The following is a 27777-nucleotide window of genomic DNA, read 5'->3' on the forward strand; positions in this document are numbered from 1 at the left end:
CTTACCGTTCTGTTCTAACACACTCCTACAGATCTTTATTTTCACTTTTTAGCGGTGTGTTGGTTCTCTAGCGTAGCATGGCCACCAGTTCTCTTCCTCCTTCTCCTGCTTTCACCTGCTCCGTGTGTCAGATGTTTAGTTACTCCTCTGCCTCCTTTAGCGATAATGGTACATGTAACAAATGTAGTCTTTTTGTAGTGTTGGAGGCGAGGTTATCTGAATTGGAAGCTTGGCTCTGCACTGTTGAAAATCAACCGATAGCGAGCCAGGCCCCTTTTGCCAGTGTGGGGCCACCTAGCGTAGCTAGCTCAATTAGCCTCCCCCTAGCAGAACCTGAGCAGCCAGGATTACAACGTGGCTGGGTGACTGTCAGGAAGAGGCATAGCTCTAAAGTCAAGCCCGTTGTTCACCATCGACCTGTCCACGCTTCAAACAGATTTTCCCCACTCAGCGACACACCCGCTGAGGACAAAACCCTGGTAATTGGCAGCTCCATAGTCAGAAACGTGGCATTAGAGACACCAGCGGCCATAGTCAAATGCATTCCAGGGGCCAGAGCGGGCGACATAGAATCCTATTTAAAACTGCTGGCTAAGGATAAACGTAAATATGGTAAAATAGTTATTCACGTCGGCGTTAATGACACCCGGTTACGCCAATCGGAGGTCACTAAAATTAATGTTGCATCGGTGTGTAATTTTGCCAAAACAATGTCGGACTCCGTAGTTTTCTCTGGACCCCTGCCAAATCTGACCAGTGATGACATGTTTAGCCGCATGTCGTCTTACAATCGCTGGTTGTCTAGATGGTGTCCAGCAAACAACGTGGGCTACAGAGATAATTGGCAATCTTTCTGGAGAAAACCTGGTCTGATGAGGAGAGACGGCATCCATCCCACTTTGGAAGGAGCAGCTCTCATTTCTAGAAATATGGATGAATTTATTTGCCACCCTAAAACATGACAACCCAGGGCTCAGACCAGGATGCAGAGTTGTAGTCTTACACACTTCTCTGCAGCTTCCCACCTGCTGCTACCCACCCAATCAATTAACACAAAAGGAGCAAATCCTCTTGTGCAAAAAGAAATTATTAAAACAAAAACTTTAACTGAACAAAAACATCAAACTATTAAATGTGGTCTGCTGAATATCAGATCTCTCCTTTCCAAGTCTCTGTTAGTGAATGAGTTGATTTGTGATCATCATATTGATATATTTTGTCTTACAGAAACCTGGCTGCAGCAGGAGGATCATGTTAGCATCATGTTAGCATCATGTTAGCATTAATGAAGCAACTCCCTGTGACTGTTTAAATGTTCACGTTCCTGGAACCACAGGCAGAGGAGGAGGAGTGGCAGCTATTTTCAGATCAGGGTTACTAATCAGTCCCAGACCCAAGATTAGTTTGAGCTCTTTTGAATCTCTGATTCTCAGTTTTTCCCACGCAAAGTGGAAATCTCAGAAACCTCTTGTGTTTGTTGTTGTGTATCGTCCACCTGGCCCTTATTCTGAGTTTCTGTCTGAATTCTCAGAGTTTTTATCCCAGTTAGTGCTGAGTACAGATAAAGTCATTGTAGTGGGTGACTTTAATATTCATGTAGATGTTGAAAATGACAGCCTGAATATGAACTTTAATTCTATATTGGACTCTATTGGATTTTCTCAGAGTGTTCACAGACCGACTCACTGCCTTAATCACACCCTTGATCTTGTGCTGACTTATGGCATTGAGAGGGAACAGTTCTCAACAATAAGAAGAGGGCTTTCAGAGCTGGCAACAGAGAGGAGGTGCGAACGATCCAGAGGGAGCTGAGAGTGAAGATAAGAGAGGCCAAGGATAAGTACAGGAGGAAGCTGGAGTCGAAACTCCAGCAGAACAACATGAGAGAGGTCTGGAGTGGAATGAAGACCATCACTGGCTTCAGACCATCCAGCAACAGAGGAGTGGAAGGCAGTGTGGACATGGCCAACGAGATGAATCTGTTTTTCAACAGATTCATCTCTGTGAACCTTGCTCACCTGCAGCCAGCACCCACCCCCCACTCTCTCCCTCCCCCGTCCAGCAGCCTCTCATCTTCCTGTGATGGCCCCCCTCACACCTCCCCCGGCTCCCAGGCTGACTGCACTCTCCGGCATAACACCTCCACCCCTCCCCCTCCTGTCACCTCTCCACTGACCTTCCCCCCTGATCATGTCAGGAGACAGCTGAGCAGACTCCACTCAGGCAAGTCTGCAGGCCCGGATGGTGTGAGCCCCCGGGTGCTCAAAGCCTGTGCCCCCCAGCTATGTGGAGTCCTCCACAGCATCTTCAGCCTGAGCCTGAGTCTTCACAGGGTCCCCGTGATGTGGAAGACGTCGTGCATCGTTCCTGTGCCGAAGGTGCCGCGCCCCAGCGGCCATAAGGACCACAGACCCGTGGCACTGACGTCACACATCATGAAGACCCTGGAGAGACTCATCCTGGAGCAGCTCCGGCCCATGGTCAGACCACTTCTGGACCCCCTCCAGTTCGCATACCAGCCCCGACTAGGAGTGGAGGACGCCATCATCTACCTGCTCAACCGCGTCTACGCTCACCTGGACAAGCCAGCGAGCACTGTGAGAGTCACGTTCTTTGACTTCTCTGGTGCATTCAACACCATCAGGCCGGCTCTGCTGGGTGAGAAACTGACGGCGATGCAGGTGGATGCCCCCATTGTGTCCTGGACTGTGGGTTACCTGACTGGCAGACCACAGTACGTGCGCCTGCAGCACTGCGGGTCAGACAAGGTGATCTGCAGCACCGGGGCCCCGCAGGGGACCGTCCTCTCTCCCTTCCTCTTCACCCTGTACACCACAGACTTCAGCTACTGCACAGAGACCTGCCACCTTCAGAAGTTTTCTGACGACTCTGCAGTAGTTGGATGCATCAGCAATGGTGATGAGACGGAGTACAGGGGTGTGGTGGACAACTTTGCCACTTGGTGTGAGCAGAACCATCTGCAGCTCAACGTGGCAAAGACCAAGGAACTGGTGGTGGACTTGAGAAGGAGTAAGGCCCCAGTGACCCCTGTCTCCATCTGTGGGGTCAACGTGGACATGGTGGAGGACTACAAATACTTAGGGGTGCACTTGGACCATAAACTGGACTGGACAAAAAACACAAACGCCCTTTACAGGAAGGGCCAGAGCCGCCTCTATTTTCTGAGGCGGCTTAGGTCCTTCAACATCTGTCGGACAATGCTGCGGATGTTCTATGAGTCTGTGGTGGCCAGTGCCATCCTCTACGCTGTTGCATGCTGGGGCAGCAGACTGAAGGTGAAGGACGCCAACAGACTGAACAAACTCATCCGCAAAGCCAGCCACGTTGTAGGAGAGGAGCTGGACTCTCTGACAGCAGCGTCAGACAGAAGGATGCTGTCCAGGATAAAATCCATGCTGGACAATCCTGCACATCCTCTTCATAATGTGTTGGTCAGCCACAGAAGCACCTTCAGCCAGAGACTGATTGCACCACGCTGCACCACAGAGCGCCACAGGAAGTCATTCCTGCCTGTGGCCATCAAACTGTATAATTCCAGTCTCTGACATCACTTCACCATGTGCAATAACCCGGTCATAACAATAATAATTAGCTACTGAGTAGCATTGTAAATACTGTTTATTGTTTATTCTATTTTTGTACATATCGATATTTTTATTCTTATTTTATTTTTATTTTATTTTTTTCCCTATCTTATTCTTATTAATCTTTATTTTCCTGTAAATAAGAGCACTGCAACAAAAGAATTTCCCGCAAGGGATTAATAAAGTTATTCTGATTCTGATTCTGATTCTGATAACAGTGTTCCCTCATAACTCTGTCTTATCTGACCATTTTCTGATAACCTTTGAGTTTACATTACTTGACTAAACAGTTTCTGAGAAGAAATTTACATATAGAAGGTGTCTATCAGAGGATGCTGTAACCAGATTTAAAGAATTAATTCCATCATCCTTTTCTTCACTGCCATGTGCAGATATGACAGAGGACGACTACATAAACTTTACTCCAGCAGCACTTGACTCTCTTGTTGACAGCACTATAGTTTCAATGCGTACAGCACTGGACAATGTTGCCCCTCTGAAAAGGAAGGTAATCAGTCAGAAGAGGCTGGCTCCTTGGTATAATTCACAGCTGTTCTGTATGTTCTGTATGTTCTGTATGTTCTATATGTTCTGTATGTTCTGTATGTTCTATATTTTCTGTATGTTCTGTATGTTCTGTATGTTCTGTATGTTCTATATGTTCTGTATGTTCTATATGTTCTATATGTTCTGTATGTTCTGTATGTTCTATATGTTCTATATGTTCTGTATGTTCTGTATGTTCTGTATGTTCTATATGTTCTGTATGTTCTGTATGTTCTATATTTTCTGTATGTTCTGTATGTTCTGTATGTTCTGTATGTTCTGTATGTTCTATATGTTCTGTATGTTCTGTATGTTCTATATGTTCTATATGTTCTGTATGTTCTGTATGTTCTATATGTTCTGTATGTTCTGTATGTTCTATATGTTCTGTATGTTCTGTATGTTCTATATGTTCTGTATGTTCTGTATGTTCTATATGTTCTGTATGTTCTGTATGTTCTGTATGTTCTATATGTTCTATATGTTCTGTATGTTCTGTATGTTCTGTATGTTCTATATGTTCTGTATGTTCTGTATGTTCTGTATGTTCTATATGTTCTGTATGTTCTGTATGTTCTATATGTTCTGTATGTTCTGTATGTTCTGTATGTTCTGTATGTTCTATATGTTCTGTATGTTCTGTATGTTCTGTATGTTCTATATGTTCTGTATGTTCTGTATGTTCTGTATGTTCTGTATGTTCTATATGTTCTGTATGTTCTGTATGTTCTATATGTTCTGTATGTTCTGTATGTTCTATATGTTCTATATGTTCTGTATGTTCTATATGTTCTGTATGTTCTGTATGTTCTGTATGTTCTATATGTTCTGTATGTTCTGTATGTTCTGTATGTTCTATATGTTCTGTATGTTCTGTATGTTCTATATGTTCTAAATGTTCTGTATGTTCTGTATGTTCTATATGTTCTGTATGTTCTGAATGTTCTATATGTTCTGTATGTTCTGAATGTTTTATATGTTCTATATCTGGTTCTGATCTGCCAACAGATCCATTCTCCTGCTGATGTGTTCGTAATGTTGTTAAAATCAGGAACATCCTGAACCCTAAATCCTGAATCAGACCTTTTATTACAAATGCAGTTGCAAAAGCCTACCTGCACCGTATGATTTTATCCCATATCGAATACTGTTTTACATCCTGGATGTTTGCAGTTGTCACCACTCTTAAACCAATTAAACAACTATACAAGAAAGCCGTAAAGGTCTACGATCGGAAGCCCCAGTCTTCCCATCACTGCCCAATTTTTAAAAAGCACTACTTATTAACCTTTGAGAATCTCAGAACATTCAAAAGCACCTGTCTCATCTATAGATCTCTGAACGGGCTGGCACCACCGCCCCTGGGTAACTTCATTTAACAGAAAAACAGGGTGACAATGACAAGATCAGCCACCAGGGGGGACTGTGAGCTACAGTTTAGGAGAACGGCATTTGCACAGAAGGTCCTATCAGTCTTTGGTTGCATTACATGGAACAACAGTTCCGTTGGCCATAAGGGAAAATTCAACATATGTAGCTTTTAAGAAACAACGTGTCTTACAGATAACCTTGACTGTAAACATGAAGGGTAGTTTTAGTTTTAGTTTTATCTTGTGATGTGGTTAAGTGATGTGGAATGTTGTACGTTTTGTTTTCTTGTTTCCGGTTTTTATCTTTGTCTTGTCTTGATTTTAGTGTGAACAGCAGGACTACAGATGGAAATTAGCCTTGGAGCTAAATCTGGCATATTTACATTTTATGTTTATTAATATGCAGAGTCCTGTCACAAATAAACAAATAACTAACTAACTAACCCTGATCAGACCCTGATCCTTCTGTGGTCATCACCACCATCATCCTAATGTACACACACACATCTGCATAGTGACCTTTGAACTTTGAATCGACACCGTCTGACCTCCCAGAAACCAGAGAAGAAGAAGAAGTGATCCGGTTTTATTGGCAGCCACAAACACAGAAACAGGTCTAAACTTTATGTACTACATTACATGAAGAAGTCAGTCAGGACGTTCTTCCTGTACGTGGCCATGACTGGTGGAGTCCCCCAGGGGTCAATTCTTGGACCTCTTCTGTTTAACTTGTATATGCTCCTTTTGGTTCAGATATTGCAGAACTTTAACATCAATTATCACAGTTATGCAGACGATACACAACTTTATGTGTCTCTGTCACCATGGCAACTGCAGCCCAGCAGACGTACTGTGTCAGTGTCTGGAGGAAGTAAACACCTGGATGAGAGAGAATTTTCTACAGTTAAATGAAGACAAAACTGAGATCATTCTGCTTGGTAGCAAAGAGAAGAGGGTCAGCGTTGGTAAATATCTTGAGACTCGGGCCCTTACAATCACTAACCAAGTTGGTAACCTCGGAGTGTTGATAGACTCAGATCTGACTTTCAGCAGCCACATCAAAGCCGTCACCAAGGCAGCTTTTTACCACCTCAGAAACATCGAAACATCAACAGAATTAAAGGTTTCCAGGAGAAACTCATCCATGCATTCATCTCCAGCAGACTCCATCACTGTAACGCTCTTTTAACTGGACTTCCCAAAAAGAGCATTAAACATCTGCAGCTCATCCAGAACGCTGCTGCTGGAGTTTTAACCCGGACTAAGAGATCTGAACACATCACAGCAGCTTTAAAATCTTTACTCTGGCTTCCAGTCAGTCACAGAATAGATTTTAAAAGTCTGCTGATGGTTTACATCTGTGATCTGTTCAGAGAATATAAAGCCAGCAGAGCTCTTAGATCCAAGGACTCAGGTCAGCTGGTCCAGTCCAGAGTCCAGACTAAACATGGAGAAGCAGCATTTAGCTGTTATGCTGCAAACAAGTGGAACAAACTGCCAGTGGAGATTAAACTTTCACCAAATGTAGACATTTTTAAATCCAGGTTAAAGACATTTCTGTTCTCATGTGTCTATGCATGAAATCTGCACGATATCTTTTCGATTTATTTTATTTGTTTCTCTTAATATTCTTTTATGTATTTTTAATGCTTCTTCCACTCCCTGCTGCAATGTATGTTTGTACATGAAATGTACGACTCGGGCCTCAGTTCGCTGCTCCGGGTTTTCTTCCACTTCACCTGAGCACGAATAAAAACACGATGATGTCATCAGAGAAAAGAATAAGACCAGTAAACTTTATTACACTTTTATTCTGAGGAAACACACAAAAGGAACAGTCAGCAGGCTGCGTAAATCACTTCCTGCTTCAGCTACATCATTACATCATCATTACATCATCATCACATCTTTCCTTCACAGTCCTGTTACAGTGTCATTACCGATGCTAGCCGTCACGTAGCTTTAGCTAGCCAATTAAAAAAAACAATCTGTGCCATTAGTGCAGCTCGCTGCTTGCCGTCTTGACGCAACGTTGTAGTCCCACCCGGACTCCCACCCGGGACTCCCTGAGGCTGGACTCCCACCCGGGACTCCCTGAGGCTGGACTCCCACCCGGAACTCCCACCCGGGACTCCCACCCGGGACTCCCTGAGGCTGGACTCCCACCCGGGACTCCCACCCGGGACTCCCTGAGGCTGGACTCCCACCCGGGACTCCCTGAGGCTGGACTCCCACCCGGGACTCCCACCCATGACTCCCACCCGGGACTCCCACCCGGGACTCCCACCCGGGACTCCCACCCGGGACTCCCACCCGGGACTCCCACCCGGGACTCCCTGAGGCTGGACTCCCACCCGGACTCCCAACCGGACTCCCACCCGGGACTCCCTGAGGCTGGACTCCCACCCGGACTCCCAGAGGCCGGACTCCCAGAGGCCGGACTCCCAGAGGCCGGACTCCCTGAGGTCGGACTCCCTGAGGTCGGACTCCCAGAGGTCGGACTCCCTGAGGCTGGACTCCCAGAGGCTGGACTCCCAGAGAATGGACTCCCAGAGGCTGGACTCCCAGAGGCTGGACTCCCAGAGGTCGGACTCCCAGAGGTCGGACTCCCAGAGGTCGGACTCCCAGAGGTCGGACTCCCAGAGGCTGGACTCCCACCCCAGCTTTAATTGGGGTCTTTAATTGTTTGCGATGCCAAACTGAATCCCGGGTCCACTGTTTTACTTTGCTAGCTTAGCTTCGAGTGGAAAATTAAGAACAATCAAACTTTTTTAAGCAGCAGCAGAGATGCTGTCCAATCAAATGGGCCAACTAATCATTTCTGACTCCCAGCATCAGGTCCACCCACAGTCGAGCCTTAAACCCTACCCTACGTTAAACCCCGTTGAACCCTACCCTACCCTAACCCTACGTTAAACCCCGTTGAACCCTACCCTACCGAACCCTACCCTACGTTAAACCCCGTTGAACCCTACCCAACCCTACCCTAACCCTACCCTAACCCTACGTTAAACCCCGTTGAACCCTACCCTACCCTACCGAACCCTACGTTAAACCCCGTTGAACCCTACCCAACCCTACCCTAAGTTAAACCTTGTTGAACCCTACGTTAAACCCCGTTGAACCCTACCCTACCCCTACCCTACATTAAACCCTGTTGAACCCTACCCTACCCTACCCCTACCCTACGTTAAACCCTACAGGCTCACGGAACCAGAGGCCCACTGGTTCAAAGTGGTTCTGATCTACAGCATCTTTAACCGCAGACCTGCCTGTTCCACACAGTTCTGCAGCCAACAAAGGTCCAACTGAGTCAGAAAAAAACAGCAACTGAAACCTGACGTGGCAGCGTGACAAACATTAAAATCCATTTAATTTAACCCGTTAAAAACATGCCAGACTGCCGACAGAATCAGAAGAAGTGGGCTGCAGTGCTGCTTCCATACCAGCAGACAGCAGGGAGCAGAAGAACTCAGGGAATCCACATCCGGATCAGTGCACCAACACTTCCTTTTACAACCAGAAACTGCCACGAAATAAGATGCTGCGCGCTCATGCTGGGCCACAGATCGGTACCAGGACAGCACCAATACCATCTAAAGATCCCTTAAAAACCTGAACAAGTTTGACAAATGACCTGAAAACTTTTAAAAATGTGCACACTAACAAGCACCAGTTGCATTTACTGACCAACGAGCCAACACCACGACCAGGAAACTAGGCTCAAGTTCCAGTAACAAGGATGAAAGGCTTCCTGTGGCCGGACATCAGACCTAATGACCCACCTCTGGAGCTCTGACCCACAGGCTCAGGTTTAAACATGAAAGTTCTGACGGAACTTTGTTCAATGCCGATTGTGGGACTGGTTCCAGATATGGTGAACTGGACCTTAAGGTCTCGAAGTACAAATTTCAAATTGTCACTTTGAAAAAGCCTCCTGAGAAGTTCTGTCAGCTTCCTGGGAGTCCTTCCTGGGAGTCCTTCCTTAGAATCCTTCCTGGGAGTCCTTCCTTAGAGTCCTTCCTGGGAGTCCTTCCTTAGAATCCTTCCCGGGAGTCCTTCCCGGGAGTCCTTCCTTAGAATCCTTCCCGGGAGTCCTTCCCGGGAGTCCTTCCTTAGAATCCTTCCTGGGAGTCCTTCCTTAGAATCCTTCCTGGGAGTCCTTCCCGGGAGTCCTTCCTTAGAGTCCTTCCCGGGAGTCCTTCCTGGGAGTCCTTCCTTAGAATCCTTCCTGGGAGTTCTTCCTGGGAGCCCTGAGAAAGTTGCTTTTCAGGATTAAGTTGTGCAAAAGATTTGGCGGATCAGCTTGGGTTGTAGGTCAGTTCTGGTCCCTGATATATTCAAAGCCTGGAGGATTTGGAAGGAAAACGACCAGGATGCTTTGCTCCAACTGTCCGCCCAGAGGTCAGCATCTGTCCTGAACACAGAGTGGAAGCAGTGCTGCGTAAACAAATGGTTCTGGATCACATCTAGAGGAAGGTTTGGTGCTCATGTGAAGCTGGTGGGACTCTGGAGGATAAAATCAGACTGGGTGCAACCTTAAAACCAGTGTCACCAGTAGGGGGCGCTGGTTTCTACCCGACCCCAGCTCTGCCACTCAGGGAAGATCCCTGCCAATGTTCTGGGACTTCCAAACGGATCGAACTCCATTTCCCTCTTCTCTGGTCTGTGGTCCCTCTGGATCTCGAGCCCTGCCGTTTTCTCTGGAATCCGGCTCGAACAGCCATTCGGATCCACCGTTGCCAGCTGATAGTTGTTCCCAAAGTTGTTGTCCCAGAAGATCTGGTCCCGAGTCTGGTACCGGATGCAGAACTCCACTCTGCCGGAAAAGTCCGGGTCCTCCAGCAGTGAGAGCGAGAAGGAAAAGGTGTCGGTATCAGGGCAGCCGTAGACATTGTTCAGGTATCTGCAGGGAACGTCCTGGAAGGAGCTCCACGAGTCAAAGGTGATCCGGACCGACACGGCCTTCTCAAAGCAGATGTTCCGCACCTGGATGGTGCCGGAGAGGAGGCGCTCCTGGACCGAGCAGGTCTCCAAACAAACCTGCTGGGCTTTCAGACGGTTCCTGAGGTCCAGGTAGTCCTCAGCCGGTGGTGTGAAGTCCAGAACCAGGCTGGAAACGGAATCTGTAGAGTCTGGAAACAGAACACAAGCAGCGGTTTGGTAACAAAAATATGGTTCCACCTCTGCCCACTCAGGACTGGACCGATTTAAAATTCTGGTCCAATCCAAGTTCTTTGGTCCAGATTCTTTTTATCTAAGACAAAATATTATTGACGGTGGTAGGCAGCAGCCAATCAGAGCGGCTGCTATGAAAAGTAAAGATGTCACCGTTAATATTCACCCAATCCAGAGCCAGACAGATCAACTGTGATCTTAGAAAACTGAATGTTTGGAGAAGAGACTCGGTAACTAATCCAGGGCTCTAGAGTGCGACCAATGGAGGATAGTCCATAAGACATTGAGCCATGAGATGTTCAGTTTGAAGCCCTTAAAACACTTGCCATTTTAATTTAGATTTTCTTTTTATTTAATTTATCTTGAGATGTTTTAAGTTTAAATTTCAGGCCAGTGAAGTACTTTAAGCACCGACACTTTTTTAGTAAGTAGTTAGTAAGTTAAGTTCAGTAAGTTTGTAGAATTGTGCTTCAAATAAAGAACTTTATTTTGATCAGATTGCTAGTTAATCGTTTACAAGTCAAAATTGCCTATATGGACAGCGATTTAAAGGGAAAAAAAATAAAGTGAACCTGTGTTAAATGCAATGCGGTTGAAAATTTGGGTGCACCTAACTTTTGTGCTGGTGCACCTAAGAAAAAAAAGTTAGGCGTACCAGTGCAACCAGTGCAAAAAGTTAGGCTGTGTTCGAAACAGCCTACTTCTCCCACTACTCCCACTAACTTTAACCTTTTTTAAGTTCCCGGATGCATACTAGATTCTCTGAAATGTTGGGTATGCATCATGAGGTTACTACTCATACTCAAACTACCCAAGATGCAACGTAACGTGACGTCACCGATCGTCATTTCCTGTCAAAACGGCAGTTTCAAGCTAGCTACAACGAGGGTAGGTTCACTTCCTGTTTTCAAAACAAAAGCACCAATTGTATGGTAATGGCTTTCCCTATGATAAAAGGCAACGGGTATTTTATTTTGTGAAAATAACAGGAAGTGCGTTGCTCACTGCAGCTAGCTTTAGTAGCGCCGAATTCGTGGGAACAAAATTGTAAATGGCCGGTATTTTGTCAGGTTTTCAACACGTTGGGGATCTAAACGACTACTTTCTCTCCTGAAAATGTTTCAAATGTTGCTAAAGTTTACAGAGTTTAGAGCTTAAGGGAAATCAGCTTCAGGCCGGCTGATTTCGGCTCGGGCAGGAGTGAAATGCATTGTGGGTAAATGCTCTGCATACTGTCTGATCGATGAGTATGTAGTATGTAGTATGTAGTATGGAAGTATGTAGTATGTTGTATGTAGTATGTAGTATGTTGTATGTAGTATGTAGTATGTTGTATGTAGTATGTAGTATGGAAGTATGTAGTATGTAGTATGTAGTAGGCGGTTTCAAACACAGCCTTAGTCTAGAGCCCTGTAATCACCACACCAGTTTCCCTTCATCTCTCATTAACCCATAAACTGTGACCGCGGTTCCTACGGATCGGCTGGATCACCTTTGCCGTCGGTCAGGTGCAGTCCGGCGGTGACGCGCTCCATCTCCGTCAGGTGGAACTGCAGCTCGCCCAGAGGGTCGTCCTCCGCCTGGTCGAAGACGTGAATGGTAGTGAGCGCCAAACCCCGACAGTCAGCGAACACCACCCTCTTCCTCAGGCTGCGCGTCTCCGGGCTGATGGCGCCCGCCGCGGTGGAGGCTGTGGTTGCCGTGGCGAAGGCGTGGCAGCATTCAGAGGACAGACACGGCCGTGGCAGTCGGCAGCGTTGAAACAGAGAGGCTGACGATGAACAGTGGTTGTCATGGTTACTAAGGAATGAGCGCAGTGGAGGAGAGCTGGCGAGGCAGATCCTGACGGCCATGTCGACGGGCATGGTGGGAAAAGGAGTTCAGGACGACCCTGAGGAGACAAATCACAACAAATGTCGTCTCAAGGCACAAATATGCAATCCAAGTCAAGCCAATTAGAAGCCAGTTCATGGTAATATGACAATAATCCAATAAACTCCAATAAACAAGCTAAAAAACAACAGATTTCAGTCTGAGAGCAAAGTGCTCTGTTGGGAAAATATCTTACAATGAGATCTTTAAGATATGATGGAGCTCGGTCATTAAGAGCTTTATATGTAAGGAGAAGAATCTTAAATTCTATTCTGAATTTAACAGGGAGCCAATGAAGAGAAGCTAAAACTGGAGAAATATGATCTCTGCTGTTAGTTCTCATCAGAACTCTGGCTGCAGCATTTTGGATCAACTGAAGGCTTTTCAGAGAATATGTGGGACCCTGTGAGCAGAGTTCCAGCCTCGTTTTGGTGTTGATGAAGGTAGGCCGGCTAGTTGGCTGGGGTTTAAAAAATAAAGCGTTTTGCTTCTCAGAACAATATGCGTTCAACAGAGTAATACATTTGCATCACAAAATGGTTCTCCAGGAAAAAGTCAGAGCTTTCCTTTTCTTTTCTTTTGTTTCCTTTCCTTATCTTATCTTTTCCTTTACCTTTCCTTTGGTGTCCTTGCCTTGCCTTGCCTTGCATTGCATTTCCCTTCCTTTTCTTTACCTCCCTTTCCTTTCCTTTCTTTTATTTTCCTTTCCTTTACCTGCTGTGCAGACCGAAGTGCAGAGCGAGCAGTCCCCTGCTTCCGAGCAGCAAACACCGTAACAGGCGCAGCTGTCGGCAGGCGGCAGCAGGCAGTGATACGAAGGGAGAGAAAATAGGGCCAAACGATTGTGAGGTCTGACTTTTTCCTGGAGAACCATTTTGGATGCAAATGTATTACTCTGTTGAACGCATATTGTTCTGAGAAGCAAAACGCTTTATTTTTTAAACCCCAGCCAACTAGCCGGACTACCTTCATCAACACCAAAACGAGGCTGGAACTCTGCTCACAGGACGCAGCAGGGGGTAAGAAGATGTTCAGAAATGATGTCGCTGATATGGGATGTTACACAGCTTCATGTCAAAAGAGGCGAAGTCTCCCAAAAAGTTGTCAATCGTTCTTTTCATCTTATCACCTGCAGCTACATCCACTGTTTATCTGACGGTTCATCACCTTTCTGTCTGACTACAGGATGCACATGTTCAAACGTACACGGGCCAATCAGAGGGGGGTCCCGCCATTCACCATCTCTGATTGGTTTAGACCACGATATGGGTCTAATGGATTTTTTTTTTTCTTGAACGGGTGGTTGCACCGGTGCAACCTCAGATTTTTTTTAGTCACACCATTGAGAAAATTGTTCGCACTCTGGAGCCCTGAGTAGCTTATAAAGACGGGCACAGAATACACAAATCACTGATTACAAATCAGGATACAAAATACAACACGAGTGCAACACAACACAGCATACTAACATCACAGTTCACATACACAAAACAAGGAATAAGCAAAAATGTACAAGATGTACAATGTACAACAAAAATTATGATTATTGGTTGGTGACGAATGGAAAATATAAAAAATGATTTGTTTACTGACTGTTTAACTGATCTGAAAATCATAAACTGATCAAGGGTCAGTTAAATGCTCTGGAAACTGGTCTCAAGTAAATAAACTGGTCTTGGGTCAGTAAAGTGGTCTAGAAACTGGTCTTGGTTCAGTAAAATGGTCTGGAAACTGGTCTTGGGTCAATAAAGTGATCTGAAAACTAGTCTTGGGTCAGTAAAATTGTCTAGAAACTGGTCTTGAGTCAGTAAAATGGTCTGAAAACTAGTCTTGGGTCAGTAAAGTGGTCTGGAAACTGGTCTTGGGTCAGTAAAATGGTCTGAAAACTAGTCTTGGGTCAGTAAAGTGGTCTGAAAACTAGTCTTGGGTCAGTAAAGTGGTCTGAAAACTAGTCTTGGGTCAGTAAAGTGGTCTGGAAACTAGTCTTGGGTCAGTAAAGTGGTCTGAAAACTAGTCTTGGGTCAGTAAAGTGGTCTGGAAACTAGTCTTGGGTCAGTAAAGTGGTCTGGAAACTGGTCTTGGGTCAGTAAAATGGTCTGAAAACTAGTCTTGGGTCAGTAAAGTGGTCTGGAAACTAGTCTTGGGTCAGTAAAGTGGTCTGGAAACTGGTCTTGGGTCAGTAAAATGGTCTGAAAACTAGTCTTGGGTCAGTAAAATGGTCTGAAAACTAGTCTTGGGTCAGTAAAGTGGTCTGGAAACTAGTCTTGGGTCAGTAAAGTGGTCTGGAAACTAGTCTTGGGTCAGTAAAGTAGTCTGGAAACTAGTCTTGGGTCAGTAAAGTGGTCTGGAAACTAGTCTTGGGTCAGTAAAGTGGTCTGGAAACTAGTCTTGGGTCAGTAAAATGGTCTGAAAACTAGTCTTGGGTCAGTAAAATGGTCTGAAAACTAGTCTTGGGTCAGTAAAGTGGTCTGAAAACTGGTCTATAAACTGATTCCAGGTTGAACTGGCTTATGAACTGGTTTCAGGTCAGTAAACTGGTTTATGAACTGGTCTGAGGTTGGTAAACTGGCTTTAAATGGATCTATAAACTGGTTTCAGGTATATAAACTGGTTTCAGGTCAGTAAACTGGTTTATAAACTGGTTTCAGGTCAGTAAACTGGCTTTAAATGGATCTATAAACTGGTTTCAGGTATATAAACTGGTTTCAGGTCAGTAAACTGGTTTATAAACTGGTTTCAGGTCAGTAAACTGGTCAGTAAACTGGTTTCAGGTCAGTAAACTGGTTTATGAACTGGTCTGAGGTTGGTAAACTGGCTTTAAATGGATCTATAAACTGGTTTCAGGTATATAAACTGGTCAGTAAACTGGTCTGAGGTCAGTAAACTGGTTTATGAACTGGTCTGAGGTCAGTAAACTGGTTTATGAACTGGTTTCAGGTCAGTAAACTGGTCAGTAAACTGGTTTATGAACTGGTCTGAGGTTGGTAAACTGGCTTTAAATGGATCTATAAACTGGTTTCAGGTATATAAACTGGTCAGTAAACTGGTCTGAGGTCAGTAAACTGGTTTATGAACTGGTCTGAGGTCGGTAAACTGGCTTTAAATGGATCTATCAGCAGATTATTTGTACAGCCAGGCTCGCGCCGGCCGTCAGCTGCTGTTGCGCACTTTAATTTGCGCAGCGCGTGCCTCTCACCTTGCACAGTTCAAACAGAAGTTCCACGCGGGAGAATCCGGTACAATCCGCGTGACACCGACACACACCAGATGCTCGCAGGAGCGTCTCCCGGCCGCCGCGTCACTTTTTTCTTCTTCTTCTCGTTTCTCTTGCAGCCATTTTACTCGGGAGACCTGCCGCTGCCTGCCGCGCGCACGGACACGCCCCCCGACAGCCGCTCAGAGATGGAGAGTCCGCGAGGAGCAGCCAATCAGCGCGCTTAGCCGCTCGGAGCTGTTCGTGTCATCCAATGAGAGAGAAGCCCTAAACAAAAGATCAAGCTCTCCGACTGACGTCACCTGGGCGGAGCCTGTGCTCCAGCTGTAATTGGGGAGTTACTTAGCCCTGAGAGAGGACTGACAGGTAAAACCTGTTGTTTGCCTGTGCTCCAGTTGTAAGTTGAAGAGTCACTTAGCCCTGAGAGTGGACTGACAGGTACTCCAGCTGTAAGGCAGAGATTCACTTAGCCCAGAGACCGGACTGACAGGTAAAACCTGTTGTTTGCCTGTGCTCCAGCTGTAAGGCAGCGACTCACTTAGCCCTGAGACTGGACTGACAGGTAAGACCTGTTTTTCAATTGTTTTTCTATGCATTATGTTTATATCTTTATTTCAAATGATCACTTTTTTAATTTTTCTCATATTTTTCTATTGTACTGCGCTCTGTATATTGCTGAAACAGCCACATTTCATGAATAAAAAATTAAAATTAAAATAAAAGAGGAGCTCCTTTCTCTCCTAAAGGACGGTCCGGTGTTTCCTAAAGGACGTTTTCGAGGAAACAGGTTGAATAACAACAGGTGAGTCCTGTCAGACTGTGTTGAGGGCTAATCCATCTCATGTTCATCTATGTTGCTTTTGTGTTTTTTACTTTTGGGATGTTGTTTACATCCTGTGACATTAAATTCCTTATTTGGGTCAGCTGGAGGTTTACAGTCCTTCGTGGCTTTTAGGATCACTACTGTATAATATCCTGAACTTCCTGGACAAACTGCCATATTTCCTCAGATTGGCAGCTTCCTGAAGCCACATTCAGGGGTAACATTCTGGGGTAACATTCAGGGGTAACATTCTGGGGTAACATTCTGGGGTAACATTCAGGGGTAACATTCTGGGGTAACATTCAGGGGTAACATTCTGGGGTAACATTCTGGGGTAACATTCAGGGGTAACATTCTGGGGTAACATCCAGGGGTAACATTCTGGGGTAACATTCAGGGGTAACATTCAGGGGTAACATTCTGGGGTAACATTCAGGGGTAACATTCAGGGGTAACATTCTGGGGTAACATTCAGAGGTAACATTCAGAGGTAACATTCAGGGGTAACATTCTGGGGTAACATTCAGGGGTAACATTCAGGGGTAACATTCAGAGGTAACATTCAGGGGTAACATTCTGGGGTAACATTCAGGGGTAACATCCAGGGGTAACATTCTGGGGTAATATTCAGGGGTAACATTCTGGGGTAACATTCTGGGGTAACATTCAGGGGTAGCATTCAGGGGTAACATTCTGGGGTAACATCCAGGGGTAACATTCAGGGGTAACATTCTGGGGTAACATTCTGGGGTAACATTCTGGGGTAACATTCTGGGGTAACATTCTGGGGTAACATTCAGAGGTAACATTCAGGGGTAACATTCTGGGGCAACATTCAGGGGTAACATTCAGAGGTAACATTCAGAGGTAACATTCAGGGGTAACATTCAGAGGTAACATTCTGGGGTAACATTCAGGGGTAACATTCAGGGGTAACATTCAGGGGTAACATTCAGAGGTAACATTCTGGGGTAACATTCTGGGGTAACATTCTGGGGTAACATTCAGCGGTAACATTCAGAGGTAACATTCTGGGGTAACATTCTGGGGCAACATTCAGGGGTAACATTCAGAGGTAACATTCAGAGGTAACATTGATGGTTAAACATGATGAGCAGAAGGAACCATCTGATGAAGGTGGACTCAGTGTTTGTTGTCACATTGAAATAATGGTTCAGCCCGTCAGCCCGTAGTAAAATAATGATTTTATTTTATGTTTGCAATAATAAGACATACAGACAGGCTGCTGTGGTTGCTCCGAGAGGAACTGTGCTTCAACACTTTGGTTACATCATCTGCATAGAAACATTATCATCGTCAATAAAAAAACACAAGTGCTGACGAAACTGTGCAAAAAAAGGTAATACTGTCAAAAACAAACGACAACAAAATACTGTGTGGCTTCACAAACTCACAGTCTGAAACTCTGTACCATGGAAATACTGAAATACACCGCAGCTCTGCTCCAGAACCAGCTGCCGGAACAGGAGGCCAGGGTACCAGCAGGGGGCGCCTGTCCCTGAAGCCCCTGTGGGGTTTCGGGTTCAAACCCCAGAAGAGGAAATCTGACAGCGTCAGCGGAGCGGCGAAGTCCGCCGTTTGTTCACTTCAGCTACGCGTTTCTGTTCAACTAAGTTTGGTTTCAACAGTGCAAACAACCCGACAACAGAACTGGAGCCACCAGGACCCACCAGGACCCACCAGGACCCACCAAGACCTACTGTAGTCCACCAGCACCCAACAGGGCCCAATAGGACCCATTATTGTCCACTAGAGCCTACCAGGGCCCAACAGGGCCCACTGTAGTCTAACAGGGCCTACCAGGGCCCAACAGGGCCCACTGTAGTCTAACAGGGCCCACTAGGGCCTAACAAGACCTACTGTAGTCCACCAGCACCCAACAGGGCCCAATAGGACCTATTATTGTCCACTAGGGCCTACCAGGGCTCAACAGGACCTACTGTAGTCCACCAGCACCCAACAGGGCCCATAATTGTCCACTAAGGCCTACCAGGGCCCAACAGGACCTACTGTAGTCCACCAGCACCCAACAGGGCCCATAATTGTCCACTAAGGCCTACCAGGGCCCAACAGGACCTACTGTAGTTTAACAGGGTCCACCAGAGTCTGACAAGACCCCAACACAACCTACTGTAGTCCACCAGCACCCAACAGGACCCAATAGGACCCATTATTGTCCACTAGGGTCTACCAGGGCCCAACAGGGCCCACTGTAGTCTAACACAGTCCACCAGAGCCTAACAAGACTCAACAGGACCTAATGTAGTCCAGTCCATTGTAGAAAGAACTCATTCTGAAGTCTTAGGATCGGAGCAATAAATTAATCAGTTTGGCGTAGGTTTTTGGCACAGGTCCTCCTTCAGGACATCGACCAAAGATCTGGTCCTGGTCCTGGTCCTGGTCCTGGTTCTGAGTTCTTTAATCACACATTTTTGGATCTGAAGTTTCTGCTGACAGCAGAGATGTTTCAGACATTTTCATTTCTTCTGTTGTTGGGAAACCAGCTTCCTCTTTGACCTGGGAGTTGATTTCCTCATATTTAATGTAAATGTATAAATATATTAATAATGAACACAATGGCTGATGATGTTGGTCTCTTGTTCCATCATCAAACCTTCCCTCCAAAGGTTTGTCCTGAGCAGGAAGTTTTAAATCTAACCAGCAAAGGGATCTTTGTCCCCATTTGTCTTTGTATTTAATAAAAACTGAATAAACTTCAGAATTTCTTTGTTCTTGCCAAAAAATCTGTGATCATAAATTAGTAACTATCAAATGTTTTGTTTATCTCACAATCCTGATAATCAATGAACATAATCAGAGTGTTTTCTCCTCATATCAGGATCAAACCTTTAGAACATCCTTCAAATATAAACCTGACAAATTAAACAGTTTTCTCAAAAACAAAAATCTCCTCCTCCTCCTCCTCCTCCTCCTCCTCCTCCTCCTCCTCCTCTTCCTCCTCCTCCTCCTCCTCCTCCTCCTCCTCCTCTTCCTCCTCCTCCTCCTCCTCCTCCTCTTCCTCCTCTTCCTCCTCCTCTTCCTCCTCCTCCTCCTCCTCCTCCTCCTCCTCCTCCTCTTCCTCCTCTTCCTCCTCCTCTTCCTCCTCCTCTTCCTCCTCCTCCTCCTCCTCCTCCTCCTCCTCCTCTTCCTCCTCCTCCTCCTCCTCCTCCTCTTCCTCCTCTTCCTCCTCCTCTTCCTCCTCCTCCTCCTCCTCCTCCTCTACAGACAGATGTTGATCCTCTACAGGCAGATGTTGATCTGTTTGGCCAGTTCTCGGTCCAGGTCATGGATCAGGGTGTCGAAGTCCTTCAGACTGAGTCGACAGTTAAACGGAGCATCAAAGTCCAGAAGTTCCTCCACGTACAGAGCGCCTCCTCCGGATGACCACACCTCATTCCTGCCCTCCTCTTCATCTCCGCTGCCTGAAAAAAGAAGAACCATCAGGAGGAGTCAGGAACAGCAATAAAACAAGAAGAACCATCGGGAGGAGTCAGGAACAGCATTAAAACAAGAAGAACCATCAGGAGGAGTCAGGAACAGCAATAAAACAAGAAGAACCATCAGGAGGAGTCAGGAACAGCATTAAAACAAGAAGAACCATCAGGAGGAGTCAGGAACAGCTTTGAAGGAATTAAATTAAATTAAATTAAATTAAATTAAATTAAATTAAATTAAATTAAATTAAATTAAATTAAATTAAATCAAATCAAATCAAATCAAATCAAATCAAATCAAATTAAATTAAATTAAATTAAATTAAATTAAATTAAATTAAATCAAATCAAATCAAATCAAATTTATTTATATAGCACTTTAAAGCAGAAGTGCTTTACATCAAATAACAGCATTGCAGCAGGGAGTGGAATAAGCATTAAAATACATAAAAGAATATAAAGAGAAACAAATAAAATCATTTAAATGAATTTAAAAACCAGCAACTGTCCAGATAAGTTCAAAGATATCGTGCAGATTTCATGCATAGACACATGAGAACAGAAATGTTTTTAACCTGGATTTAAAAATGTCTCCATTTGGTGAAACTTTAATCTCCACTGGCAGTTTGTTCCACTTGTTTGCAGCATAACAGCTAAATGCTGCTTCTCCATGTTTAGTCTGGACTCTGGACTGGACCAGCTGACCTGAGTCCTTGGATCTAAGAGCTCTGCTGGCTTTATATTCTCTGAACAGATCACAGATTGTAAACCATCAGCAGGCTTTTAAAATCTATTCTGTGACTGACTGAAAGCCAGAGTAAAGATTTTAAAGCTGCTGTGATGTGTTCAGATCTCTTAGTCCGGGTTAAAACTCAAGCAGCAGCGTTCTGGATGAGCTGCAGATGTTTAATGCTCTTTGTGGGAAGTCCAGTTAAAAGAGCATTACAGTGATGAAGTCTACTGGAGATGAATGCATGGATGAGTTTCTCCTGGTCTTTTTGGGAGTGGAAACCTTTAATTCTGCTGATGTTTCTGAGGTGATAAAAAGCTGCCTTGGTGACAGCTTTGATGTGGCTGCTGAAAGTCAGATCTGAGTCTATCAACACTCCGAGGTTACCAACTTGGTCAGTGATTGTAAGTCCCGAGTCTCAAGATATTTACCAACGCTGACCCTCTTCTCTTTGCTCCCAAACAGAATGATCTCAGTTTTGTCTTCATTTAACTGTAGAAAATTCTCTCTCATCCAATCTAAATGATCCATCATCCACGTTCTTACCCAACCTTCTAAGATAAGATCTCTTTGTTTTGAGGACCTCAGACTGAAGTGGGACTCAAACCTCAGACTAAAGTGGGACTCAAACCTCAGACTGAAGTGGGACTCAAACCTCAGACTAAAGTCAGACTCAAACCTCAGACTAAAGTCAGACTCAAACCTCAGACTAAAGTCAGACTCAAACCTCAGACTAAAGTCAGACTCAAACCTCAGACTGAAGTGGGACTCAAACCTCAGACTAAAGTCAGACTCAAACCTCAGACTAAAGTGGGACTCAAACCTCAGACTAAAGTCAGACTCAAACCTCAGACTAAAGTCAGACTCAAACCTCAGACTGAAGTGGGACTCAAATCTCAGACTAAAGTCAGACTCAAACCTTAGACTAAAGTCAGACTCAAACCTCAGACTAAAGTGGGACTCAAACCTCAGACTAAAGTGGGACTCAAACCTCAGACTAAAGTCAGACTCAAACCTCAGACTGAAGTGGGACTCAAACCTCAGACTAAAGTCAGACTCAAACCTCAGACTAAAGTCAGACTCAAACCTCAGACTAAAGTCAGACTCAAACCTAAGACTGAAGTGGGACTAAAACCTCAGACTAAAGTCAGACTCAAACCTCAGACTAAAGTCAGACTCAAACCTCAGACTAAAGTCAGACTCAAACCTCAGACTAAAGTCAGACTCAAACCTAAGACTGAAGTGGGACTCAAACCTCAGACTAAAGTCAGACTCAAACCTCAGACTAAAATGGGACTCAAACCTCAGACTAAAATGGGACTCAAACCTCAGACTAAAGTCAGACTCAAACCTCAGACTAAAGTCAGACTCAAACCTTAGACTGAAGTGGGACTCAAACCTCAGACTGAAGTGGGACTCAAACCTCAGACTAAAGTCAGACTCAAACCTCAGACTGAAGTGGGACTCAAACCTCAGACTAAAGTCAGACTCAAACCTCAGACTAAAGTCAGACTCAAACCTCAGACTGAAGTGGGACTCAAACCTCAGACTAAAGTCAGACTCAAACCTCAGACTGAAGTGGGACTCAAACCTCAGACTAAAGTCAGACTCAAACCTCAGACTGAAGTGGGACTCAAACCTCAGACTAAAGTCAGACTCAAACCTCAGACTAAAGTGGGACTCAAACCTCAGACTAAAGTCAGACTCAAACCTTAGACTAAAGTCAGACTCAAACCTCAGACTGAAGTGGGACTCAAACCTCAGACTAAAGTGGGACTCAAACCTCAGACTAAAGTCAGACTCAAACCTTAGACTAAAGTCAGACTCAAACCTCAGACTAAAGTCAGACTCAAACCTCAGATTAAAGTCAGACTCAAACCTCAGACTGAAGTGGGACTCAAACCTCAGACTGAAGTGGGACTCAAACCTCAGACTAAAGTCAGACTCAAACCTCAGACTAAAGTCAGACTCAAACCTCAGACTAAAGTCAGACTCAAACCTCAGACTGAAGTGGGACTCAAACCTCAGACTAAAGTCAGACTCAAACCTCAGACTAAAGTCAGACTCAAACCTCAGACTAAAGTCAGAGTCAAACCTCAGACTGAAGTGGGACTCAAACCTCAGACTAAAGTCAGACTCAAACCTCAGACTGAAGTGGGACTCAAACCTCAGACTAAAGTCAGACTCAAACCTCAGACTGAAGTGGGACTCAAACCTCAGACTAAAGTCAGACTCAAACCTCAGACTAAAGTGGGACTCAAACCTCAGACTAAAGTCAGACTCAAACCTTAGACTAAAGTCAGACTCAAACCTCAGACTGAAGTGGGACTCAAACCTGAGACTAAAGTGGGACTCAAACCTTAGACTAAAGTCAGACTCAAACCTTAGACTAAAGTCAGACTCAAACCTCAGACTAAAGTCAGACTCAAACCTCAGATTAAAGTCAGACTCAAACCTCAGACTAAAGTGGGACTCAAACCTCAGACTAAAGTGGGACTCAAACCTCAGACTGAAGTGGGACTCAAACCTCAGACTAAAGTCAGACTCAAACCTCAGACTAAAGTGGGACTCAAACCTCAGACTAAAGTGGGACTCATACCTCAGACTAAAGTCAGACTCAAACCTCAGACTAAAGTGGGACTCAAACCTCAGACTAAAGTCAGACTGAAACCTCAGACTGAAGTGGGACTCAAACCTCAGACTAAAGTCAGACTCAAACCTCAGACTAAAGTCAGACTCGAACCTCAGACTAAAGTCAGACTCAAACCTCAGACTAAAGTGGGACTCAAACCTCAGACTAAAGTCAGACTCATACCTCAGACTGAAGTGGGACTCAAACCTCAGACTAAAGTGGGACTCAAACCTCAGACTAAAGTGGGACTCAAACCTCAGACTAAAGTGGGACTCAAACCTCAGACTAAAGTGGGACTCAAACCTCAGACTAAAGTCAGACTCAAACCTCAGACTGAATAGGGACTCAAACCTCAGACTAAAGTGGGACTCAAACCTCAGACTAAAGTCAGACTCAAACCTCAGACTAAAGTCAGACTCAAACCTCAGACTGAAGTGGGACTCAAATCTCAGACTAAAGTCAGACTCAAACCTTAGACTAAAGTCAGACTCAAACCTCAGACTAAAGTGGGACTCAAACCTCAGACTAAAGTGGGACTCAAACCTCAGACTAAAGTCAGACTCAAACCTCAGACTAAAGTGGGACTCAAACCTCAGACTAAAGTGGGACTCAAACCTCAGACTAAAGTCAGACTCAAACCTCAGACTAAAGTCAGACTCAAACCTCAGACTGAAGTGGGACTCAAATTTCAGACTAAAGTCAGACTCAAACCTTAGACTAAAGTCAGACTCAAACCTCAGACTGAAGTGGGACTCAAATTTCAGACTAAAGTCAGACTCAAACCTTAGACTAAAGTCAGACTCAAACCTCAGACTGAAGTGGGACTCAAACCTCAGACTAAAGTCAGACTCAAACCTCACCCTAAAGTGGGACTCAAACCTCAGACTAAAGTGGGACTCAAATCTCAGACTAAAGTCAGACTCAAACCTCAGACTAAAGTCAGACTCAAACCTCAGACTGAAGTGGGACTCAAATCTCAGACTAAAGTCAGACTCAAACCTTAGACTAAAGTCAGACTCAAACCTCAGACTGAAGTGGGACTCAAACCTCAGACTAAAGTGGGACTCAAACCTCAGACTAAAGTCAGACTCAAACCTTAGACTAAAGTGGGACTCAAACCTCAGACTAAAGTGGGACTCAAACCTCAGACTAAAGTCAGACTCAAACCTTAGACTAAAGTGGGACTCAAACCTCAGACTAAAGTGGGACTCAAACCTCAGACTAAAGTGGGACTCAAACCTCAGAATAAAGTGGGACTCAAACCTCAGACTGAAGTGGGACTCAAACCTCAGACTAAAGTCAGACTCAAACCTTAGACTAAAGTGGGACTCAAACCTCAGACTAAAGTGGGACTCAAACCTCAGACTAAAGTCAGACTCAAACCTTAGACTAAAGTGGGACTCAAACCTCAGACTAAAGTGGGACTCAAACCTCAGACTAAAGTGGGACTCAAACCTCAGACTAAAGTGGGACTCAAACCTCAGACTAAAATGGGACTCAAACCTCAGACTAAAGTGGGACTCAAACCTCAGACTAAAGTCAGACTCAAACCTATGACTGAAGTGGGACTCAAACCTCAGACTAAAGTCAGACTCAAACCTCAGACTAAAGTCAGACTCAAAACTCAGACTGAAGTGGGACTCAAACCTCAGACTAAAGTCAGACTCAAACCTCAGACTAAAGTGGGACTCAAACTTCAGACTAAAGTCAGACTCAAACCTTAGACTAAAGTCAGACTCAAACCTCAGACTGAAGTGGGACTCAAACCTCAGACTAAAGTGGGACTCAAACCTCAGACTAAAGTCAGACTCAAACCTTAGACTAAAGTCAGACTCAAACCTCAGACTAAAGTCAGACTCAAACCTCAGACTAAAGTCAGACTCAAACCTCAGACTAAAGTGGGACTCAAACCTCAGACTAAAGTCAGACTCAAACCTCAGACTAAAGTCAGACTCAAACCTCAGACTAAAGTCAGACTCAAACCTCAGACTAAAGTGGGACTCAAACCTCAGACTAAAGTGGGACTCAAACCTCAGACTGAAGTGGGACTCAAACCTCAGACTAAAGTGGGACTCAAACCTCAGACTAAAGTCAGACTCAAACCTCAGACTGAAGTGGGACTCAAACCTCAGACTAAAGTCAGACTCAAACCTCAGACTAAAGTCAGACTCAAACCTCAGACTGAAGTGGGACTCAAACCTCAGACTGAATCTGATGAAGCAGACACTCGAGCTTCAGACGTTTACCTGCATCGCTGTCGCTTCCTGCCACCTCGTCGTAGTCGGCTTCTTGTCTGGACAGGAGGTCTCGTCCGCAGACGCTCCAGTCTCCGGCGTACCGGTTGATCGGTGGTGGACTCTCCAGCCGGGTCACGCCGCCGCGCCCTCGCCGTGACACCACGACCTCGCCCTCGGTGTTCGGAGGCAGAGCGAGGCGCAGGACAGGCCGGCGCTGGTGGCCCGGGGCATTATGGGTTAATGTTGGGTCGGTGGGGTCGTCCGCTGGGACTTGATGGGTCGGCACTGAGGAGAAAGAAAAATATGAAGCCACGCCGAGGGACTAAATGGTTACTATGGCAACAGCAGGGTATCAGAGTGGGCGGAGCTTCAGGTTATTGCTCCTCCTATCTCACCTGGCCACATCTGGAGCAGGTAGTGCAAGGCTTCGATGTGCCGTTTGAAGTCCACAGCACTCGCCATCTCCTCCCCAGGACCCTTCCCCGGTCCTCCGGCCCGTCCGGCCCCTCCGGCCCCTCCGGCCCTCCAGGCTTCCTGGGTCGGGGTGAGGAGCACCGGGCCGAAGCAGACCGCCAGGTTCTGGTGGGTCATCCTGTTGGACGAGCTGAAGGACGCCACCAGGCTGAGGTGGTCGAGCAGGAGGGACAGCGTGGCCTTAGGGGGGGGAAACAGGGTCGTTATTCCCAGAGAACTGGGGATCAATGAGCAGGAAATAATCAATCATCACCGGCCCGATCCAACAGGCGGGGGAATCCTACGTGATGTCAGATTTAGGCTGAAAATACAGTTGCTATTTCACTTCATGAAAGTTGAGACTGTCGAACTTACAGCATGTTGGCAGAAGCCCTCTGATAAACCGTAAATATGAGGTTAGCATTTCATTGATCTTAAGATCACGACCCATAGATGGTTTAGACCCCTACACCAAGCACGGTGCAGGAAACATCCAAAGGTAGCTCACACACACCCTACATACCTTACATACTGCAGTCTGCATATGCGTTACGTTAATTTGGGTTAGGCCTACCCTACCCACGATGCATCTGGACCTCAGACAAGTGGATGTGTCATGTTGTCATAGGCTATGAAACAGTAACCACGGGAGTTACCACTCATTCACATTGGGTTAGGGGGGTTTTCAATCAAAACAAGGCTCCGCCCTCAAACAAACGCTGCTTTATCGTCCGTTTTAATGGGCGTGTAAAAGAAGAAGTGAAAGTAGTAACTGAGACCATGAACTCATCAAAACATTCTTTCACAAAAATAGAGGTTGCTTCCTGATGGACATAAGATAGACTGCGGTCCAAAGTCGGTCCTCGAGGGTCGCTGTCCTGCAGGTTTTAGATGTTTCCCTGCTTCAAAACACCTGATTCAGATCAATGCATTATTATCATCATTAGCTTGTGCAGAACTTAACAATCTTTTGAATATATCCATTTCATCTGAATCAGCTGTGTTGAATCAGGGCAACATCTAAAACCTGCAGCAGGACAGCGGTGCTCAGGGACCGGATGTGGACATCCCTGCTCTACACCAACAGATGTTTTTCTAACATTAGAGTTTAGCTTCCGTCTTTGACCTATAGACTCTGATGGAAGAGGGCAGAGTGGAAAATATACAGGAAACTGTACTGTAGTACTGCAGTAGTAGTAGTATTGTAGTAGTAGTAGTAGTAGTAGTACTGCAGTAGTAGTAGTAGTAGTAGTAGTACTGCAGTAGTAGTAGTAGTAGTAGTAGTAGTAGTACTGCAGTAGTAGTAGTAGTAGTAGCAGTAGTTGTAGTACTGCAGTAGTAGTAGTAGTAGTAGTAGTAGTAGCAGTAGTAGTACTGCAGTAGTAGTAGTAGTAGTAGTAGTAGTAGTAGTAGCAGTAGTAGTAGTATTGTAGTAGTAGTAGTAGTAGTACTGCAGTAGTAGTAGTAGTAGTAGTAGTAGTAGTAGTAGTAGTAGTAGTGCAGTAGTAGTAGTAGTAGTAGTAGTAGTACTGCAGTAGTAGTAGTAGTAGTAGTAGTAGTAGTACTGCAGTAGTAGTAGTATTGCAGTAGTAGTAGTAGTACTGCAGTAGTAGTAGTAGTAGTAGTAGTAGTAGTAGTAGTACTGCAGTAGTAGTAGTAGTA

At 45.3% G+C, this 27777-nt stretch overlaps 2 protein-coding genes across 3 annotated transcripts in view; both read right to left on the reverse strand.

Annotated features, from left to right (window-relative positions):
• Positions 1 to 8705: 8705 nt before the first annotated feature.
• On the reverse strand, positions 8706 to 15953 carry LOC142373715 (protein phosphatase 1 regulatory subunit 3C-B-like). Its single transcript, XM_075457091.1, has 3 exons — positions 15768 to 15953; positions 12192 to 12590; positions 8706 to 10656 (listed from the first exon to the last, which is right to left on the reverse strand). The coding sequence occupies exons 2-3, from the start codon at positions 12562 to 12564 to the stop codon at positions 10073 to 10075; spliced, it is 957 nt and encodes a 318-aa protein (XP_075313206.1). The 5' UTR covers positions 12565 to 12590; positions 15768 to 15953; the 3' UTR covers positions 8706 to 10072.
• Positions 15954 to 19843: 3890 nt separating this feature from the next.
• syde1 (synapse defective Rho GTPase homolog 1) overlaps positions 19844 to 27777 on the reverse strand; it is a 40170-nt gene continuing 32236 nt past the window's right edge. For both annotated transcript variants that reach the window (XM_075457864.1, XM_075457863.1), the window contains exons 12-14: positions 26058 to 26316; positions 25672 to 25947; positions 19844 to 20051 (exon numbers count right to left, since the gene is read on the reverse strand). In XM_075457864.1, coding sequence (XP_075313979.1) covers positions 19870 to 20051; positions 25672 to 25947; positions 26058 to 26316 — 717 coding nt within the window. In that variant the 3' untranslated portion in view covers positions 19844 to 19869. The remainder of the gene's footprint in view (positions 20052 to 25671; positions 25948 to 26057; positions 26317 to 27777) is intronic.

This window comes from Odontesthes bonariensis, chromosome 23 (assembly GCF_027942865.1).
Source record: "Odontesthes bonariensis isolate fOdoBon6 chromosome 23, fOdoBon6.hap1, whole genome shotgun sequence".
Taxonomy (NCBI): domain Eukaryota; kingdom Metazoa; phylum Chordata; class Actinopteri; order Atheriniformes; family Atherinopsidae; genus Odontesthes; species Odontesthes bonariensis.

Excerpts from the sequence above, each read along its gene's own strand:
- LOC142373715 (XM_075457091.1), bottom strand. The coding sequence starts at position 12,564 with ATGCCCGTCGACATGGCCGTCAGGATCTGCCTCGCCAGCTCTCCTCCA. Across the intron at positions 10,657-12,191 it reads GCACCTGACCGACGGCAAAG|ACTCTACAGATTCCGTTTCC; the intron begins GTGATCCAGCCG and ends TTCTGTTTCCAG.